This window comes from Neofelis nebulosa, chromosome 6, assembly GCF_028018385.1.
Source record: "Neofelis nebulosa isolate mNeoNeb1 chromosome 6, mNeoNeb1.pri, whole genome shotgun sequence".
NCBI lineage: Eukaryota > Metazoa > Chordata > Mammalia > Carnivora > Felidae > Neofelis > Neofelis nebulosa.
This window is the reverse complement of record NC_080787.1, coordinates 133,983,466-134,006,592: the sequence shown is the minus strand read 5'-3', so window position 1 is coordinate 134,006,592 and position 23,127 is coordinate 133,983,466. Positions and strand designations below refer to the sequence as shown.

At 36.9% G+C, this 23,127-nt stretch overlaps 1 protein-coding gene across 6 annotated transcripts in view; it reads right to left on the bottom strand.

The window, feature by feature from the left end:
* UTRN (utrophin) overlaps positions 1–23,127 on the bottom strand; it is a 514,842-nt gene that overhangs the window by 270,671 nt on the left and 221,044 nt on the right. For all 6 annotated transcript variants that reach the window (XM_058736181.1, XM_058736184.1, XM_058736182.1 and 3 more), the window contains exons 41-44: positions 16,194–16,344; positions 14,760–14,935; positions 4,464–4,599; positions 1,959–2,108 (exon numbers count right to left, since the gene is read on the bottom strand). In XM_058736181.1, coding sequence (XP_058592164.1) covers positions 1,959–2,108; positions 4,464–4,599; positions 14,760–14,935; positions 16,194–16,344 — 613 coding nt within the window. The remainder of the gene's footprint in view (positions 1–1,958; positions 2,109–4,463; positions 4,600–14,759; positions 14,936–16,193; positions 16,345–23,127) is intronic.

Genomic DNA, 23,127 nt, shown 5'->3' with positions numbered 1-23,127 from the left:
CTCTTTGGGTTAGAAGCAGTGTCATACTCTTTGCCGTATTCCTAGTTCTTAAAATGGTGCCTGGCATACACCAAGAGTCCAGTCAAAACTACTGAGTGAATAAATACATGAATGAATGAAATGCCCCAGGTTAGTATTTCCCAAAGTACATTTATTGAAATTCTCTCCACAGTAAGTACTGTCTGACCTCGGACACTCATAATTCACCTAAGTAGAGTAAAATCAACGTGAAGTGATAAAGGAACTTTTGGCTTTGTCTAACACGGTGCTCCCAAATTAACCACTGTGTCCTCTTCCACACAATATCTACTGACATGCTTTGTGTTAAATACATATGTGTGCTCTGATTGAATATGCGAAAGATGTGCCTGGCATGTTTGACACGGGGCCAACATGTCTGGAGAGTAGTGTAAGGGAGAGAGACAGGAAGATGAAGTCAGAGAGAAAAGAAGAAGCCAGAACATGAGGGGCCTAACAAGTCACAGTAAGAACTTCAGCCTTTATTCTGAGTGAGGTGGAAAACCATTAGTGGGCTTTGCTCAGAGGAGTTACTTGATCAGAATTATGTTTAAACAAATACTTCACTGCTTTGTTGAGAAGAGATTGGTAAAGGGCAGAGGAGGAAGCAGGGACTCCAGTGAGGAGTCCGTTGTAGTAAGCAAGACAAGAGACGATGGTGGCTTAGAACTAGTTAGTAGCAATGGGGTTAGGGAAAAGCATTCAAATTTATAACGTTCTTCAAACCTAAAAAACAAGTTGAAAAAAAAATACAGGGAATACCCAGCATGCTACCCAACACCTACAATTGTTATAATTTTGCTACATTTGCTTTATCATGTATCTAGCCATCTGGCCGTCCAGGAAACCATCTATCAAATTAGATACGTATTTTGAAGGAGAAGCTGATAATGGTGATTCCAAGTTTTGGAGTTTTTAAAATTAAGATGTAACTCATAAGACTGACTCCAAAGATCCTGACCAAACAATAATGAGTAATTACCAGTAAATGAGGTGGGAGAAGTACAGTAAAGCACAGGGAGGAGGTGGAGATCAGGAGCTCAATTTTGTATGTTAGTATGAGATACCCATTGGAGAGCCAAGTGAACATACTGAACAGGTCATTGTACATGGAAGCCTAGAGCATAGAGAGAGGTCAAGGCCAGAGATATACATGTGTGAATTATCAGTAACAGTGACCATCAAGGTATAATTCTCAACTAGAGAATTTAGGTCAATAAAGCACCTGCATCATTAGATATAGAATGATGGCTATCATTTTAAGGGGATCCAGAAGGGTAAAATTGACTGATATGGGATCTATCCAAACCAGGGGCGGAGACACATCCATTCAGTGTCTCAGACAGACCTCACACTCTGATATGGTATGTACCAGGGTAAAATAAATAGAATCTATGACTTTATCTGCCTTTAATTGTTTTAACTGCAAAAAAAGTAATGACATGAGGGGAAAGACCTTAGCTTAGTCATTTCCAGTATATACTAGGCTAGCACATACTACGCCTGGAGCCCAGTAAATATATGAATAAAAGAATAAATCATTAAAAATAATTAATGGATTGAATAAAATCATTAAAAATAAACCTACATAGGTGAGAAGTCATGTGCAACATCAGGATGTTATTTTAAGGTCTACAATTTACAACTTTATATGGTATTTTATTTTCTAATTCTAATAAACATTCATTATTTGATGTAGTATATACCCCAAAATCCCTAGACCAAAATATCCCATGTAAAATAAAAAGTATTCTCTGAGAATATATGTTTCTGTCCATGACAGATGAAAAAAACAGTAATTACAAACATTGGTAAGCATTAGTAAAACGTACCCATGTTTGGGTATGCTTTTTAAAAGCAGAACAGTTATATAATCCCACTTCCTTGACAGCAAAATCAATAAACATGAGAAAGGGATCACAGTAATTCTTAATGCACACCTTATTCCATGTTGAATTTACAGTTCTTAAGCTTTCTGAAATTTTTTGTCTTTCATGTAAGCTCAGACTTTTATCTGAAAGCACTTCCAACTCAGTTCGATTCAGCCATTTGAGTTTTTCAGCTTGGACATCCATCTCCCGGGTTAAGTCCTAAAGGAGTCAGAAGAGAGCTGTCATAAGAAAGTTGCCATACCGAGGAAAGTTCAACTACTGTATCAGAAGTCTCTTTCGGTTATATTCTTAGAAATGTGGATTTCTCGGGGCGCCTGGGTGGCTCAGTCGGTTGAGCACCCGGCTTCGGCTCAGGTCATGATCTCATGGTCTGTGAGTTCGAGCCCCGCGTCGGGCTCTGTGCTGACAGCTCAGAGCCTGGAGCCTGCTTCGGATTCTGTGTCCTCCTCTCTCTCTGCCCCTCCCCCGCTCATGCTCTGCCTCTGTCTCAGAAATAAATAAACATTAAAAAAAAAAGAAACGTGGATTTCTAATTTCTTTTATTTTCTTAGAAAATAAACTTATAAAAGCCTGAACTTATATTAACAAACTGTTTGGTTTTTTAAGTTTATTTTGAGAGGGTGGGGGAGGAGCAGAGAGAAGGAGAGAGAGAGAGAGAGACAGAGAATCCTAAGCAGGCTCCACACTGTCAGCGCAGAGTCTGATGCAGGGCTTGAACTCACAAACTGGGAGATCACAACCCGGGCCAAAACTAAGAGTTGGACACTTAACCAACTGAACCACCAGGAGACCCTGAACTTATATTAACAGACTGTAACTGATATGGGAATGAACACACATTTTCAGGGTGCATTTGTATGCCCTTGTGCTTTGGCCCTCTTTACCCCCACCTCTTAACAGGGTCATATTATATCATATTTACATTGGTAGTTTCACATTCTGTTCTTAGATAATGAAGATAATGTCTTTTCTAATCAAAGGCAAAAAAAGAAAGAAAGAAAGAAAGAAAGAAAGAAAGAAAGAGAAAGAAAGAAAGAAAGAAAGAAAGAAAGAAAGAAAGAAAGAAAGAAAGAAAGAAAGAAAGAAAGAAAGAAAGAAACAAACCACAGGAACACCTTATGCGTTCATCTGTACCTTATCTCTACCTAACCTAATATACCATCGCACTCTTTGTGACAGCCCCCAAATTGTTTACAAAGTGAAATGTTCCAAGAAAACTATTGAAATTTTTAGGTAAAACGGGAACAATTTTGTTAGATATTTGTCTAACAAGAAGAAAAGTTAGTAATTGTTTGCCACATATTTTTCATTATATTAAAAGTTCCTTTCCCAAAATGCCTCAATCATCCTCCTTAAGCAAAATGTTTCATCCAATTAGGGGGCATCCTTTTAGGCGTACTTAGATGCATGCACATGTGTGTTTCAACATGCACAATTTCTTTTAAATCTTCTTTTTAATGTTTATTTATTTTTAAGAGAGACAGAGGGCAAGCAGGAGAAGGGCCGAGAGAGAGGGAGACACAGAATCTGAAGCAGCTCCAGGCTCCAAGCTGTCAGCACAGAGCTGACGCGGGGCTTGAACTCATGAACCACGAGATCATGACCTGAGCCGAAGTCGGACGTTCACCCGACTGAGCCACCCAGGCGCCCCTAACAATTTCTTTTTTTTTTTTAATAAAAACATGAGCATATTAATCTTATTGCTCTGCAACAGTATTTTAATTCTTAACACAAAATATATAAAATGTATAGATATAAAAAAGGTATGGATATTTGGATACATTTATATATATTCATCTTTACATATTTTTACATGTTGCATACATATATAACTATAAAAAATTCTTGTTAGTTGTGGATCAACAAAGGACATTTGATTAATACAATCATGATGAGAAGCCTATATAGTAAGCTGTGATGAGTTGCTCCTAAGTCATTTAGAATTTTCTTAAAAAACTCAGTTTTAAAGATAGTTATCAGTAACTATCTTCTAAATCTAACAGCAAAGGGGCGCCTGGGTGGCGCAGTCGGTTAAGTGTCCGACTTCAGCCAGGTCACGATCTCACAGTCTGTGAGTTCGAGCCCCGCGTCAGGCTCTGGGCTGATGGCTCAGAGCCTGGAGCCTGTTTCCGATTCTGTGTCTCCCTCTCTCTCTGCCCCTCCCCGTTCATGCTCTGTCTCTCTCTGTCCCAAAAATAAATAAAAAACGTTGAAAAAAAAAATTAAAAAAAAAAATAAATCTAACAGCAAAGAACCATACTTTACAGTATTATTGTATTCCAAAATGTTGAAGTCTGTTTAAAATACCCTAAAAATCTTTGGTCTAATACTGAGACCACATGATCTGTCACTTTTCTATCAGTGAAACCTTACCTCTGCAAGAACAAAATTATAGCTGCTCTTAAAAAAAATTCCTCTAAAGTTCACCACATTTACCACAAAGAACAAAGTTTCTTCCCCTTTTCTTCTTCAGTCATGCAACCTCTTATTTTTAGCATAAATGTTCATGCACCAAAAAGCATTGGCAAATATAGAGACAAAGAAACCACTTACTGTTAATTCTTGCAGGTTTTCTTCCAGCTCAGTAGTTGATCTCTTTTGCACAGCACTCTCAGTCGTTGATAACCAACAGATCATATCATCTAGTCTTTTTCTATATTCCATCACCTGCTTACTCACTCCTTTTAGCCTAAAAGAATACATTATTGAAAAACATTGACAAAAATTATCCAATTAGAACAGTATATATTTGCTTTGGATATCCTGACTAAATATACCACACACAAAAATGTTCCTGAAAATTAATATATATTTTTAAATGAGTGTCAATAGTGATATGTACATTGTCCAATACCAAAGATTCTTTGACAGTATGATAATAAACATTTTTCCTTTATTAAACTCAAAAACATTGAAACTAAACATTTTCTTCTTTCATCATGAAAAAGTCTACAGAAATTTAATACAAAAGATTTTTTTAAAGCTAGAGACCACTGTACAACATAATGGAGGTTTAAAAAAAGAAAGAAAAGTGTCTTTACCTCAAAAAATAAGAAAAAACACATAATTCTCTTTGAGTAGTCCATGGAGATAGAAAGTCATCATTATATGACATAGTATTCACATTAGGTGACAACTATTACTCTATTCATAGGAAAGAAAGAATAAGAAGGCAAGACACTGAGAATGGAAAGTTTTTACAAGTATTAGGAAAGACAAGAAAAAATGGAAATTTGGTTAGTTTGTTAAAATAAGTATTATATTTGAATATAGCACCAAGTTATAAAAAGAGAGCTAGAAAAAACAAAGCAAAAGTTTTAAAGGATATAAGGAAACAAATAGTCATATGAATATAAAAAAGGAACTGCCTTAATTAGATCTTTTAAATGTTGTAAGAATAACATTTATAAGTATATAAACCATCTGTCAGAAGATGAGAATATGACTAGAACTCATGATGACAAGATTATGTATTTTTCAGAGAGGGTTTGGAAGCTATTTACAGCTTGGTGGGGGTATCATTATTTTTATAGTTGTGGCTATTAGCTGCCAGTTTAAAAGTTAAATGCAATTTTCTAAATGAATTGCATTTTGTTATCCCTAATAAAAATTTACTTTTTTATGGCTATGACTTTTTCTTTTTAATCACAAAAAAACTAACATATGATACACTATATAAATCTAATCCAATGCTAAATAAGTACTTGCATATTTAACAGAGTCGGTAATATTTGAAAGAGTCTTTTAATGTTTAAAATCTAATGATAATCACTACATAATCACAAGTTTTCATTTTTAAGCATCCATCAGGAAAGAACACTGCTTCGAAATTAAAATAAATAAATCAAACAATAGTATTAATTGTTAAAGACTGACAATACCAAGACAGGTAATTTACCCTCTTTATCAAAGAGTAATTAACTTAAATAACAGCTTTATAAACACTCAACTACTATCATAAACCTTGTATTAAAAGAAAAGACTTAGAAAGCAGCAGAATACACATTCTTTTCGGGTACACATGGAACATTCTCCAGAACAGATCACATACTGGGTCACAAATCATCTCTCAACAGGTACAAAAAGACTGAGATCATACCATGCATATTTTCAGATCACAATGCTATGAAACTTGAATTCAACCACAAGAAAAATTTGGAAATCCTCAAAGGCATAGAGGTTAAAGAACATCCCACTAAAGAATGAATGGGTTAACCAGAATATTAAAGAATAAAACAATACATGGAAGAAATGAAAATGAAAACATGACAGTCCAAAACCTTTAGGATGCAGGAAAGGCAGTCCTAAGAGGGAAATATATTGCAATTCAGGCCTATCTCAAGAAGCAAGAAAGGTTGCAAATACATGACCTAACCTTACACATAATGGAGCTAGAAAAGGAACAGCAAAGAAAGCCTAAAGCCAGCAGAAGAAGAGAAATAATAAAGATTAGAGCAAAACTAAATGATATAGAAACAACAACAACAAAAACAAAACAGGAGAACGGATCAACAAAACTAAGAACTGGTTCTGTGAAAGAATTAACAAAAATTGATCAACTCCTTGCCAGACTTCTCAAAAAGAAAAGAGAAAGGACCCAAAGAGATAAAATTACAAATGAAAGAGGAAAGATCACAACCAACACCACGGAAATACAAACAATTATAAAAGAATACTATGAAAGATTATATGCCAACAAACTGGGCAATCTGGAAGAAAAAGACAGATTCCTAGAAACCCACAAACAACCAAAACTGAAATAGGAAGAAATAAAAAATTTCAACAGACCCACAGCCAGCAAGAAATTGAATCAGTAATCAAAAACCTCCCAACAAACAAGAGTCCCAGGCCAGATGGCTTCCCAGAGAAATTCTGCCAGACATTTAAAGAAGAGTTAATACCTATTCCCAAACTGTTCCAAAAGATTAAAAAATGAAAGGAAAACTTCCAAGCTTATTCTATGAAGCCAGCTTTACCATGACTCCAAAACCAGACAAAGACCCCACTAATAAGGAGAATTACAGGCCGATACCCCTGATGAAGATGGATGGAAAAATTCTCAACAAAACACTAGCAAAACGAATTCAACAACATTAAAAGATTATTATTCACCAGGATCAAGTGTGATTTATTCCTGGGCTGCAAGGGTAGGCCAATATTCCCAATCAATAAACATGATATATCACAATAAAAGAAATGATAAGAACCATAGATCCTGTCAATAGATGCAGAAAAAGCATTTGACAAAGTACAACATCCATTCTTGATAGAAAGCCTCAAAAAAGTCCAGAGACAGGGAACACACCCGATATCATAAAGGCCATATTTGAAAGACCCATAGCTAATATCATCCTCAATGGTGAAAAACTGAGAGCCTTTCCCCTACCCTCAGGGACAAGACAAGGATGTCCTCTCTCACCATTACTATTTAACATAGTACTGGAAGTCTCAGCCTCAGCGATTAGACCACAGCATCCAAATCAGCAAGGGGGAAGTCAAGCTTTCACTATTTGCAGACAACATGATATTCTATATAGGAAGCCCAAACGACTCCATCAAAAAATTGCTAGAATTCATACATGATGTATTCAGCAAAGTCACAGGATATAAAATCAACATGCAGAAATCTGTTGCATCCCTATACACCAATAACAAAGCAATAGAAAAAGAAATCAAGGAATTGATTCCATTTACAGTTGCACCAAAAACAGTAAGATATCTAGGAGTAAACCTAACCAAAGAGGTAGAAGATCTGTATTTGGAAACTATAAAACATGAAAGAAACCAAAGAGGACACAAAGAAATGGAAACACATTCCATGCTCATGGATTGGAAGAAAAAAACAGTGCTAAAATGTCTATACCACCCAAAGCAATCTACACATTTAATGCAATTCCTATCAAAATACCACCAGCATTTTCTGCAGAACTACAACAAACAATCCCAAAATTTGTACGGAACCACAAAAAACCCTGAATAGCCAAAGCAATCCTGAAAAAGAAAAGCAAAACTACAGGCATCACGATTCCAGACTTCAAGTTACATCACAAAGCTGTAGTCATCAAGACAGTATGGCACCAGCACAAAAACAGACACGTAGATCAGTGGCACAGAACAGAAAACCCAGAAATGGACCCACAACTATACGGTCAGCTAATCTTCAACAAAGTAGAAAGAATGAAGACAGTCTCTTCAACAAATGGTGTTGGGAAAACTGGAGGGCGAGATGCAGAAGAATGAAACTGGACCACCTTCTTATATGATATGCAAAAATAAATTCAAAATGGATGAAAGGTCTAAATGTAAGATAGGAAACTAAAAAATCCTACAGGAGAAAATAGGCAGCAATCTCTTTGATCTCGGCCAGAGAAACTTCTTATCAGACATGTCAACAGAGGCAAGGGAAACAAAAGCAAAAATGAACATTGGGACTTCATCAAGATAAAAAGCTTCTGCACAGAGAAGGAAACAATGAACAAAATTAAAAGGCAGCCTACAGAGTGGGAGAAGATATTTGCTAACAACATATCTGATAAAGGGTTAGTATTAAAAATCTACAAAAAACTTATCAAACTAAACACCCAAAAAGCAAATAATCCAGTTAAGAAATGGGCAGAAGACATGAATAGACACTTTTCCAAAGAAAACATCCAGATGGCTAACAGACACATAAAAAGATGCTCAACATCACTCATCATCAGGGAAATACAAATCAAAACCACAATGAGATACCACACCACCCCTGGAAGAATGGCTAAAATTAACAATACAATAAACAGGTGTTGGCAAAGATGTGGAAAAAGGGGAGCCCTCCTGCACTGTTGGTGGAAATGCAAATGGTGCACTCTGAAGAACAGTACGGAGGTTCCTCAAAAAACTAAAAACAGATCTACCAATACAATTCAGCATTTGCATATTAGGTATTTACCCAAAGGATACAAAAATACAAATTCAAAGGGTACATGCACCCTGATGTTTACAGCAGCATTATCAACAATAGCAAAGCTGTGGAAAGAGCCCAGATGTCCACCAACTGATGAATGGATAAAGATGATGTCGTGTGTGTGTGTGTGTGTGTGTATACATGGATGTACATGTACATGGGAACACATTCATGTATATACATATACATACATACACACACACACACACACTGAAATATTATTCAGCCATCAAAAAGAATGAAATCTTGCCATTTGCAACAACACAGATGGAGCTAGAATGTATTACACTAAGCAAAATAAGTCAATTAGAAAAAGACAAATATGATTTCACTCATAGAATTTAAGAAAAAAGATAGATGAAAATATCGGGGGGGCGGGGAGAGGAGCAGAAAAAAACAAACTGCAAGAGACTTAACAATGGAGAACAAACTGAGGGTTAACAGAGGGAGGTGGGTAGGAGAAGGTCTAGATGGGTGATGGGGATTAAAGAGGGCACTTGTCAAGATGAGCACTGGGTGTTGTATATAAGTGATGAATCACCGAATTCTACTCCTGAAACCAATGTTGCACTATATGCTGACTAGCTAAAACTAAAAAAAAAAAAAGAGAGAGAGAGTTGGAATTTATATTTCCAATGTTTCATAATCATGACTAACTCAGTATTTTGAAAATATATCTATGAAGGATATATTTTCTATGAAGGAAACTAACATCAAGCAATTTCAATAACATATTTGAGTCACCAAATTTTCATCCTCAAACTAGCTAAATATAATCTACCCTTTAAATGTTATCACTAAGAGTAAAAACAAGTTATAGATTTATGTTTAAACAGATAACAATTGCTCATTAAGGAATAACAGCATAAGTTGACAAACTGTACAAATATGTAACTACAAGCACTCAATACAAAAACAAATTAAACTGTGTGTTATTCCTCAATGACTCTGATACCAGTACACACACAAGCTCCTAAAATTGCAAGGTGGCCCCAACTTAAGATAAGTTACAACCTGGAATGAAGTCAAACATGAATTTATGAAAATAAATATTGCTTTAGTTAAAATATAAGATGTTGCAGAAGAGATTCATTATTCTTATCTCTTCCCCAAAATGAGTAAAATATGTATTAGCTTCACCTTGTTAGTTCCAGGAGGAATAATTACCACATTCCACAGAGATCCATTTGAAAATCTTTAGCAGAATTTCTGCTAGCATTGTTAATACCATGCCAGCAAATACATCTTTTGCCTTAAGAAGGCCTGGGAGCTAGATGATTTGCAAGCTAGAAGGACTCTCCATGAAAACTCATTAGCACGGCACACAAAACCCTATGGGACCTCAGCTTCCAATCCCACCCCCGGTCCCCTGAATCCTCCTTGTCCTGTAACTTTGCAAATCTCTCACCTGGTCATGCTATTTCATGCCTTCCCCCTTTGCCTGTTCAACTTCTTTTCCCTAGAAGCCTCTCTCTCGGATAAATTTACGGGGAGTTGTTACAAATGCTTCAAACCTCAGTTCAAGATACTTCTCCTCTGATGCCTAAATTCCATGTCCCAAAAAGACCCCACTGAAAAAGAGAACTACAGGCCAAAAGAGAACTGATGAACTTAGACACAAAAATTCTCAACAAAATACTAGCAAATCAAATCCAACAGTACATTAAAAGAATCACCCACCATGGTCAAGTGGGATTTATTCGTGGGCTGCAAGGGTGCTCCAATATTCACAAATCAATCAACATGATACATCACATTAATAAAAGAAAGGATTCTAAGAACTATGTGATCCTGTCAATAGATACAGAAAAAGCATTTGACCAAGCACAACATCCATTCTTGATAAAAAGCCTCAACAAGGTAGGGATAAAGGAAACATATCTCAAAATCATAAAGCCAGATACAAAAAACCCACAGCTAATATCATCCTCAATGGGGAGAAACTGAGAGCCTTTCCCCTACCCTCAGGGACAAGACAAGGATGTCCACTCTCACCATTACTATTAACATAGTACCGGAAGTCTTAGCCTCCGCAATCATACAACAAAAGGAAATACAAGGCATCCAAATCAGCAAGGGGGAAGTCAAACTTTCACTATTTGCAGACAATACGATACTCTATATAGAAAACCCAAAAGACTCCACCAAAAAATTGCTAGAACTGACACACGAATTCAGTAAAGTCACAGGATATAAAATCAACATACAGAAATCTGTTGCATTCCTATACACCAATAGTGAAGCAGCAGAAAGGGAAATCAAGGATTCAACACCATTTATGGTTGCACCACAAACAAGATACCTAGGAGTAAACCTAACCAAAGAGGTAGAAGATCTGTACTTGGAAAACTATAAAACACTTATGAAAGAAACTGAAGAGGACACAAAGAAGTGGAAACACATTCCATTCTCATGGATCAGAAGAGCAAACATTGTTAAAATATCTATACCACCCAAAGCAATCTACACATTTAATGCAATTCCTATCAAAATACTACCAGCATTTTCTGCAGAACTACAACAAACAATCCCAAAATTTGTATGGAACCACAAAAGACCCCGAAAAGCCAGAGCAATCCTGAAAAAGAAAAGCTAGAGGCATCACGATTTCAGACTTCAAGTTACATCACAAAGCTGTAGTCATTAAGACAGTATGGCACCATCACAAAAACAGACATGTAGATCAGTGGCACAGAACAGAAAACCCAGAAATGGACCCACAACAACACAGTCAACTAATCTTCGACAAAGCAGAAAAGAATATCCAATGTAATAAAGACAGTCTCTTCAACAAATGGTGTTGAGAAAACTGGAGGCCAAGATGCAGAAGAATGAAACTGGACCACTTTCTTACACAATACACAAAAGTAAATTCCAAATGGATGAAAGATCTAAATGTGAGACAGGAAACCACCAAAATACAAGAGGAGAATACAGGAAGCAACCTCTTGGACCCCAGTCAGAAAAATCTTACTAGACACGTCTCCTGAGGCGAGGGAAACAAAAGCAAAAATGAACATTGGGACTTCATCAAGATAAAAAGCTTCTGCACAGTGAAGGAAACAATCAACAAAACTAAAAGGCAGCCTACAGAATGGGAGAAGATATTTGCTAATGACATATCTGATAAAGGGTTAGTATTCAAAATCTATAGAAAATTTATCAAACTAAACAAACAACCCAGTTAAGAAACAGTTATTAGATATAATAGACACTTTTCCAAAGAAGACATCCAGATAGCTAATAGACACATGAAAAGATGCTCAACATCACTCATTACCAGGGAAATATAAATAAAACCATGAGGAGATATCAAAATGGCTTAACAACACAATAAACAACAGGTGTTGGCAAGGAGTTGGGGGTGGGGGGCATGGGGAAGGGAGCCCCCTTGCACTCTTAGTGGGAATGCAAACTGGTATAGCCACTCTGGAGAACAGTATGGAGGTTCCTCAAGAAACTAAAAATAGAACTACGCTACAATCCAGCATTTGCACTATTAGTTATTTACCCAAAAGGATACAAAAAACACAGATTCAAAGGGGTATAATGCACCCCAGTGTTTATAGCTGCATTATCAACAGTAGCAAAGCTGTGGAAAGAGCCCAGATGTCCATCAACTGATGAATGGGTAAAGAAGATGTGGTATATAGATATATGTACACACACACACACACACACACACACACACACACACACACAGTGGAATATTACTTAGCCATCAAAAAGAATGAAATCTTTCCATTTGCAAGGACATGGATAGAGCTAGAGAGTATTATGCTAAGCAGAATAAGTCAGAGAAAGACAAATACCATATGATTTCACTCATATGTGGTATTTAAGAAATAAAACAGATGAACATAGGGGAAAAAAGAAAAAAGAGAAAGACAACCTAAAAAAAAGAGTCTTAACTATAGGGAGCAAACTGAGGGTCGTGGAAAGGGTTTGGGGGGGCTAAGTGGGTGATGGGCATTAAGGAGTGCACTTGCTGTGATGAGCACTGGGTGTTGCATGTAAGTGATGAATCAATAGATTCTACACCTGAAACTGATATTACACAGTATATTAACTGACCATAATTTAAATAAAAACATGAAAAAAAGATAATTCCATGCCCCATCACTGCTGCCTCTGTGACAACACAGTATCTCCTTAACAACATGCTTTTCAATCATACCATATCATTTGTCCTTTTGAATATTTTCTTCATCCTAATCTCTGAGTTCCTTAGGGGTTCAAAAGATATTGATCAAATCAATCAATCAATTACTGCCAAAATTCAGCAATAACATGCTTAGAGAATAAGTTTTCATTTCACTTACTATTGTAAAAACTAGATATTTTGAGTATTTACTATCAACAGTTTGCCATATCCTTTTCACAAACACTGTCTCATTTAATCCTCATAACACTCCTCTGAGAAGTTATCACAGCTCTTATTTACAGAGGAGGAAACTTGGCCAGAGAGCTGTGGTCTTCCGGGATTTGTTCACGCACGGTATGTGAAAGCATAAGTTCGTGCTATCCCCAACTTTCTGTGAGACCTAGACAAATTACTTAACCTCTCCCCTCTCAGCCTCAATTTCAAAAGCTATACAATGAGCCTAAGAGTCCCCTCAGAAGAGAGTTGAGAAGATAAAATGAAACAATGTATGCCAGGTGCCAAACGTGGTCTCTACCACATGGCAATCTCTCAACCCAAAGGCAAAAACCATTATTTGCCTCTGACCGAAACACACAAAACAATACGTGATGTTATTTTATAAAAAGCAGCCATGGGCCAAATAGTCATAGCTCCATATTTTATGTTCTATTTTACACTATAAAACTGGACTTGATAAAATATTAGATTGGTCCATAACAAAACAATAGCTTCTCACTAATATATCACCTACAAAATTAAAATTAGAAAAAAAAAATTGGGGGCTTTTCAATCCAAAACTACCATCAACCTAAAAAGAAGATCATCAATGGGGTGAAATGTATTAAGCAAAGTAGAAATCATCCATTAAATCTTGAGCGTCTCAAAAATAACTTCAAATAATTTTAAAGCAATATATAAAATAATTTGTAATGTTGAGTATTATATTCACTGGTAATCAAGCATTTTTGCAATCCGAAGACACACTAATAAAATCTGGGACATGGTAACATAATCTGACACAAATCAGACAGTAATTCACTGTATTTATTATATTATGCAAATGAGGAACTATACTATTTACAAAGCACCAGCATATGTGGATGTAACACACCCTTAGACATTAAGAACAACCAAGTAAGAGGGATTTCAGAGGAAGACCCCAAGGCCCCGTCAGGAAGTGAGTGAGTGAAATGTCTGACCCTGAATCCAGATCTTCAGTCTGCAAGTCCAAGGTATTCCTGACCTAGTTCAAGTTCCTTCCACACAGTTGCCATATCATAATAAAATGTCAGAAATGAGAGGAATAAAGATATTTTTCATACATATCACATCTGAGTAGAAATGTGAGACTTTACAGGTAGCCTAAAAATATAGTAAGAGACAACATTCTAAAAATATAAAACATCACTGGGGTGCCTGGGTGGCTCAGTTGGCTGACCATCTGACTCTTGATTTCGGCTCAGGTCATAATCCCAGCATTGTGGGATCAAACCCGCATCGGGTTCCTCAACACTGAGCATGGAGCCTGCTTAGGATTCTCTCTCTTTCTCTCCCCCTGTCTCTCTCTGTCACTCATGCTCTCTCTCTCTCTCTCTTAAATAAAAATATATATAGAACATCACAGCGGAGGTCTTAAATGTCACTACAACTCGTATCATGATATCAGATAATAGAGGAATTTTGAACTCATCTAACTGTACCTTAAAAGGCTCTGCCAAAATATCTTTACCCCTGTGCCCTTGAGTTATCACCGCTACATCACCTTGGCCGCCGGTCCTTCACTTCCGCAAAGATCACACTCCAGCGCTGGTTTAAACCTGCCAGCTTGTCTTTCAAGAAGCTTCCATCTGTGGGGGAGAGTTTCTGTACAATCCCATCTCCAGTTCTGTTTAGGGCTGCAACACTGGGCTGGTGGCTGCTGATTCCCTCTTCGAGTTCCTGTAACAGAGTATAACTCAAGATTAACTCCACAACTGAACTATGCAGTGAATCCACAAAGGTACTATGGCATCAGTTTAAGTGTTAAGAAAAACAAAGTCCTGGAAGAATATTTTATGTTCATGAAAAAGGCATTTTAAAACACTTTACTTACATCTCAATGAACACGCGAAATGAAATCGATTTTGAAATCTAACCCATTCTCATGAGTGCCATCAAGCAAAATACACTGAAAGAGGATAGCCTAATAACATAAAATAAGCAACAGCTGTTTACACTGAAAGCACAAGCATCAGAAATCTGTTGCATTTCTATACACCAATAATGAATTATGTTTGAGTAAAGTAGATGGTTTGTCTTCCTTCAAATATGTGCTTGAAAGCATTTCTAAATACAATGTGTGTGTGTGTGTGTGTGTGTGTGTGTGTGTGTGTGTGTGTGTGTGTGTATCTCCACATACCCTTATGTCCTACCATACGTAAGTAAATGTCAATGTGTATTTCATTGACACACTGCTTCACGAGTCGGTAAATTTTTAAGCAATTAAAAAAGGATATTTTAAAGTCAAATGTGAGCACTTATCTATAACCCATAAAATAAGAAAAATGCATTAACATGTTTATGAAAGAAAAAGCATTTTCTAACTTCTCATGAGCCTTCTACATAAAGTATAAAGATTTAATAAAAGAATATATTTTAACAATGGTAAACTGAAATTCTACTTGCTTTTGACTATTATTTTTAAAGACCCATTATCAACAGAACTGATTTAACTATTGTGTTATATTTCCCAAGACTGCATTCGACTCATATGAGCAGCAGCCCTGACACAGCTCAAGAATAATTTACTTGTATGAAAATTATCAATGATACAAAGAAAAACAAGATGTCTAGTGTTTAAGCACATAAAACAGAGGTAAAGTATGCAGATATCTTTCTGTCCTTGATAAAGCCTTACGTACAAAATTAACAAATGTTTTGAATATAAAATTTTAAAAATAAAATTGTGTTTTACATTAACCACTAAAGAGCATCTTTTATTTAAATTTTTAAAGTCCTAATTAAAGACTGTAAATACCAATTTTTCTTAGACCTTTGAAAGTGGAAAGAACTGGGACAAAAATTACAGGTTGACTATGTACTCCTGAAAAGTTAACATGATTTGCCCTTACTTTCCAAATCAGTCTTAAATGTCCCATACTGAAAAAAATATGCCACCTTCTGAGCAGACCCGTATCCTCGGATGGAAAGCACTCACCTGCTGGTGCATCCTGGCTTTCTCCAAGTCCAGGCCACCATCGGGAGCAAAGGTTTCAGCCAGTAACTCTTCAGCCTCTGTTAGCCACTGTGTGAGGTCATTAAGGTCACAGTGGAACTGTCGCCATTCTTCCATAGCCCTATCAAAATAACTAGAGGACAAGAAACAAAATAGGTTTTCAAACTTTCCAGGACTGTCTAGAAATAATTTTTCTTTTTTTTTATTTTTATTTTTTTTTATTTAATGTTTTTATTTATTTTTGCGACAGAGAGAGACAGAGCATGAGCAGGGGAGGGGCAGAGAGAGAGGGAGACACAGAATCCGAAGCAGGCTCCAGGCTCCGAGCTGTCAGCACAGAGCCCGATGCGGGGCTCGAACCCATGAACCATGAGATCATGACCTGAGCCAAAGTCGGTCGCTTAACCGACTGAGCCACCCAGGTGCCCCTAGAAATAATTTTTCTAAAGAGGCAATTGAAATCTCATTTAAATTGAAAGCCTCACAACAAGTGAATTCACAGCTCACCGCTCCCATAAGATCAGTTTTCACAAAGGACTACAGTTAAAGATTTCTCTTAGAGAAACATGCACCATACCAAGGGCAATCCTGCCCCTCTCTCTCTTAACATGTATGCACACATGCACACACACTAGGCAGCTTTTCAACTGAAAAGACAGACTGCTCCAGCTTGGAAAATCAAGGTTGATTAGCTGTAGCCATGCTAACCTACCCAACTTTAAACACTTAACATGTTAAATACCATGAAATGTAAAATATGACCAATCACTCTATTCTCTTAGGAAAAAAATATGATGTTTTACTCCCAGAACACTCAGCTCCCAGCTAGAACAAAACCCAAAAGGCCAAAACACTTCAAAATTTCCTTGCACTCCATTATCACTGTGTTATAGACTGCTTGTGTCCCCCCAAATTCATATGCTGAAGTTCTAGTTCCACAACGTGACTATATTTGGAGAAAGAGGGCCCTTAAGGAGGTAATTAGGGTTAAATGAGGTCGTAAGAGCAGAGCTCTAATCCCATTAAGACTGGTGTCCTAATAGGAAGAGAAATAAGCACCAGAGATTGATCTTTCTCTCCTCTCTCTCTCTCTCTCTCCCTCACTCTTTCTCTCTCTCATTTTGCAACAACACAAAGGAAAGGCCATGGAAGGACACAGTGAGAAGCTGACCATCCGCAAGCCAGGATGAGAGGCCTCATTAAACGCTAACCCTGCTGGCACCTTGACCTTATACTTTCTGTCTCCAGAACTGAGAGAAATGTGTTTGTTGTTTAAGGCACCCCGTCTGTGGTATCTTATGATGGCAGCCCTAGCCAAGTAATACACTCTGGGCAATGACTACTCTGGAGCGTCCCCTTCATTTGAACAGAATGGAAGTGTCTACAAAGCCCAGGTTAGTCAATGAGACACAGGGCTATTGAAATTCCTATTTAAACCTAACTTCTGGGACACCTGGGTGGCTCAGTTGGTTGAGCATCCAACTCCTGATTTTGGCTCAGGTCACGATCTCAGGATCGAGTCCCCAGTTGGGCTCTGCACTGAGCATGGAATCTGCTTGAGATTCTCTCTCTCTCTCTCTCTCTCTCTCTCTCTCTCTCTCTGTCTCTTTCTTTCTCACCCCCCTGCCTCTCCCCCTCTGCTCACCCTCTAAAATAATAAATAACCAAATAGCTTCTTTAAAAGCAAGATAAAGTCACACTCCACTGCTTGTCATATTTGGAACACATAAAATAAGTACAAAAAGGAAAGCTTTGTTGGATTAGGATCCTAAATTTCCTTGTGCCTTTTTTTTAGAGTAGTAGTGCTAGGAGAGATTTAGATGATATCCCTAAGATTTTAACAATATTAATAAAATTTTTACTTCGTGTAATAAAAAACTAATATTATTTTCAAAAAATAATAAAATGGTCCCTGGCATCACTAACTCCTAAATAAAGTTTATATTTTCTTTTTCCATGAAAATCATTTTGAAAACTCAGTTAATATCTGCTGAGTGCCCACAGGGAAGGAACATTCTATTAGGCACTACAAAAATAAGAACACTTCAAACAAACACTGTGAGAAGATACAGAGACAATCTTCGCTACTTTTCACAAAACTATACAAAAACTAAATAACCAACATAGAATTCCAACTTTTCAGATGCTGCAATAACGAACAGAAAACATTGCTAAAAAGTCTTCCTCAAAGATCTGAACACCTGGAGTATATAAACATTACATTTGGTAAAGATCATTATCACTGCAAAAAGAACATAAATTCAAAATAAATCTAAGCAACATAGCTATGGATTAAATAAGAAAAAGTCAAAAGAAAGGGAGATGCATGCTCGGGAAGGTCTTGCAAAGCCATCACCTTCGCTCTAACCCAGCCAGCTCAGATGGAAGACAGCACAGTATTGTGAAAGGCTGTGAACTTCCAGAGAATCAGACTCAAAGTTCCAGCCTTACTGCATGCTTGGTTTAGAGCTGAACTATAAACATATGAGTTTGCTAATCTCTAATATTTCAATGGCCTTGCCAACTTCCCCCAAAAGTCATCTCACCACCAACGTACCCTGTCTCTGCTAATGGTACCACCACCTACCTTAGGTCCTCAAGCCAAAGACTTGAGGCTCATTTTTTACTCCTCCCTCCTCCTACGCCAACATCCCACCAATCGCCACATTTTACTGACTCAACTATTTAATTCTCAAATTTTCCCTTAGTTCCCACTTCCATAGCTACTATCCTAATCAAGTTATCATCCTGTGACCAGCATAGACTGGTCTTCTAGCGCTCAGTCTTGTCCTCTACCAATGCATTCTGCAATCAGCAAACTGTCATTCCCTTGTTAAAATACTGCAATGGCTCCCTATTGTTCTCACAGTAAAATACAAACTACAGCTGACCCTTGAACAACACGGCTGAACTACACAGGTCCACATACACATGGACTTTTCCTATAAATACTGAAATGTGTTTTCTCTTCCCTATAATTTTAATAACATTTTCTCCTTCCTAGCTTACTTTATTATACAAATACAGTATACAATACATTAAATATACAAAACACATGCTATTAGACCATGTTATCAGTAAGGCTTTTGTCAACAGTAAGCATGTTATCATTAAGGCTCTGCCCAACAGTAAGGATCAGTAGTTAAGTTTTGGGGGAGTCAAAAGTTATATACAGATTTTCAGCTACATGAAGGGGGGGGGGGGTCAGTGCTCCTACCTCCATATTGCTCAAGGGTCAACTGTACTTAACATGATACCCAAGGTCCTTCTAATATAGTCCCTTTTGGACTTTTTGGTTTCATCTCTCTGAGTTCTAACTCTGCTGGACTATTTCCACATCCTTAACAGCACAGCACTCTCTCTTTTTATCTATGACAGTTGCAATGTTGTGTTCCCTCTATTCCTTCACCTAGGTAACTTCACAATCTCCAGGAAGACTTCCCAGATCCTTCAGGGTGCCTAGCAAGGCCTCTTGTATCGTCCCCATCACAGCACTATGCACTACTTAACAAGTGCTTGTCTATAGTTTTCCACTGTATACATTTGGACCCCAGGAAAGCGACTATATATATTTAGTACATCCGCCTTATAATCTTTTATAACTACTTACACATAGCTACATGTGCCTTGAATTAGTCAACACTCAATAAATATTGGTCAAACAGATGGTGCATGGATAGATGGATAGACAAGCACATAGAGGTAGGTGGCTGGGTGAAGTCATAAAATTGAATTTCAAAAACTTTTTAGACAATAGAAAAAGAATGATAAAATTAAGAAGGAAAACTGTTCCTTGTAGAAGATGGAATTCTGAGTAAGAATTAGAAACTAGGAAAGAAAAGGAAACAAAGTAAATTTTAATCTAGTTTGTGTGAAATGAATGAAGGAACCTTTTTTGAGCATCATAGACAGGGTATAAAAAATTAGGCCATCTGGATAACACTGTTAAAAACCTAAATTCAAGACGAAAGGTCTGAACTTTGTCCTTATACCAGTGAAAGCCACCAAAGGAAATACAGAGGATGAGTACCTGAGAAGACATTCTTAAGAGAGAAGATAGCTTAAGGACCCAAAGATCCAAGATGAGAAGGAAGAAATAACTGGTTGACATAAAAGGAAGAAATTCTTCCAGGAAAAGGGAGCTCCATTATTTGTCTACGATGGTTGTAAAATTACTTATTTGGAAAAATATGAAACTAATACCATGCACCAGTGTAGAGTAGGCATAAGGGAGTTCTCAAAGTAAGATGATATATTTTCATGGTTTTTCTCTCACTTTTACTATAGGCCAACAAAATTTGAAAAGTTTGTGGAGTTTTTCCCATAGATTAGTTTTATCTCTATTTTTGTTTAAGCTATTTAAATTTAGTTAGTTAACATATAGTATAATAAATCAGAGAAAGACAAATAACATATGATTCCACTCATACATGGAATTAAAGAAACAAAACAGATAAACATAGGGGAAAGAAAAAAAGAGAGACAGAGGCAAACCATAAAATAGACTCATAACTACAGAGAACAAACTACTGAGGGTTGCGGGGGGGTCGGGGGGAGTTGGGCAGGGGGATGGGCTAAATAGGTGATTGGTATTGATGAGGGCACTTGTTGTGACGAGCACCAGTTGTTTATGTAAGTGATGAATCACTCAATTCTACTCCTGAAAAAGTTTGAAAGTTTTATAGACCAAATGGCACAGGGAGCTGGTATAGATTAATGGACTTGGTGGTCACCCTCATGTGATTATAACTGATAACTGAAACCATGAAAGTACAGGATGTTTGCCATTGTCTTGATAGTTTACAAAAAAAAATAGAATAGAAAGAAATTCTCACTTAGTGCTTGTGAAAGGTGGATAAATGTCGATAGAGAAAAATAAACATTTAGGATAGATGACCAAAGTTGAAAGAGAAAAACAAAAATTAAGAATAAGAGGGGCACCTGGGTGGCTCAGTCGGCTGAGCATCCGACTGTGGCTCAGGTCATGATCTCACGGTTCATGAGTTCAAGCCTTGCGTCAGGTTTGCTGTTGTCAACACAGAGCCCACTTCAGATCTTATGTCCCCCCTCTCTCTGCCACTCCCCCGTGTGCACACACACTCTTTCCCTCAAAATTAAATAAGCATTTAAAAATACTAAGAATAAGAACATAATGCATCCAAGTGCTGGGATGAATAATAGAGGTAACCTTTTAGCAAATATAATCAAGTTAACAAAGAAAACAAAATAATAAAAGTTGTGATAGATTACACTCTTCTAGAATAAAAAATATAGTTTGGTGCCTAAACTTTTGAAACTTCCCAATGAATCAACTATTTTCTAAAAGGTAACATTTTTATAATCAAGAAAATGGCAGAACTTCTGCCATCAGCATTACTAATCAACAATGTGCTTGAAGTTCTACCATATTAGCCAAATGCATATATGCAAACAGGAAACTTTTTTGTTAAAAAGAAGAAAAAATGATCATTATATACAATTGATGTGTCAATATACTACAAAGGTCAAGACAATCAAGTTCATACTCACACACATATGCACACAGAGTGCAGAAGAAAGCTACCGCACACAAATTCGAAAATAACAAACAAGAAAAGCATAAGCCTGGATAATGGGAAGCAACCAAGTTGAACAGCAAAAAGAAAAAAATAATAATAATACATTTGATCTTAGCCAAAAGGCTGAGAAGTGATAAAAATAATAATAATAATAATAATAATAATAACAATAATAATGAAACTAGTTTAGGGGAACTCTGAAATATCATCAAGTGTAATACATTCACTTGATGAATGGGATCCCAAAATTAGAAGACAGCAAGAAGGGGACAGAAAATTATGTGAAGAAATAATAGCTGAAAGCATCCCTAACAATGGAAAGGAAACAGACATCCAGGTCCAGGAAATCACAGAGAGTCCCAAACAAGATATACCCACAAAAACAAATGATAAAGAGAGATGCTTAAAAGCTGTAAGAAAAAGCAAACAGTTACATACAAGGGAAATCCATATAGCTATCAACTGATTTTTCCACAGAAACTTTGCTAGCCAGAAGCCAGGGGCATGATATATTCTAAATGCTAAAGGGAGAAAATCTACAATCAAGAATACTCTACCCAGCACAGTTATTATTCAGAATTGAAGGAGAGATAGAGTTTCTCAAACAAAGTTAAAGGAGTTCTTCATCATTCTTCAGTTGGAAAAAAATGGCCACAACCAGAAAAGTAAGAAAATTATGGGGGGAAAAAAAAGTCACTAGTACAAACAAACATATAGTAAAGACCTAAATGTGAGACCTGAATCCATAAAACTCCCAGAAGTAACATAGGCAGTAACCTCCTAGACACTGGCCTTAGCAACATATTTATTGATATGTCTCCTCAGGCAAGACAAAAAATAAAAAAGCTAAAATATCCTACTGGGACTATACCAAAATAAAAGGTTTTTGCATAGCAAAGAAAACCATCAACAAAACAAAAAAAACAACCCAGTGAATGGGCAAAAATATTTGTAAATGATACATCCAATAAGGGGTTATTATCTAAAATATGTAAAGAACTTATACAACTCAACCCAAAACAACAAATAATCCAATTAAAATGGAGAAGACCTGGGGTACTTGGATGGCTGAGTCAGTTAAGTGTCCAACTTCAGCTCAGGTCATGATCCTCACGGTCCATGGGTTCGAGACCCACATTGGGCTCTGTGCTGACAGCTCAGAGTTTGGAGCCTGCTTTGGATTCTGTATCTGTCTCTCTGCCCTGCCCCCACTCAAGTTCTGTCTCTGTCTGTCTCTCTCAAAAAATAAATAAACATTTTTAAAAATGTTTTTTTAAATGGAGAGGACATGCATAGACATTGTTCCAAAGAAGACATACAGAGGGCCAACAGATACATGAAATATTGTTCTATATCAC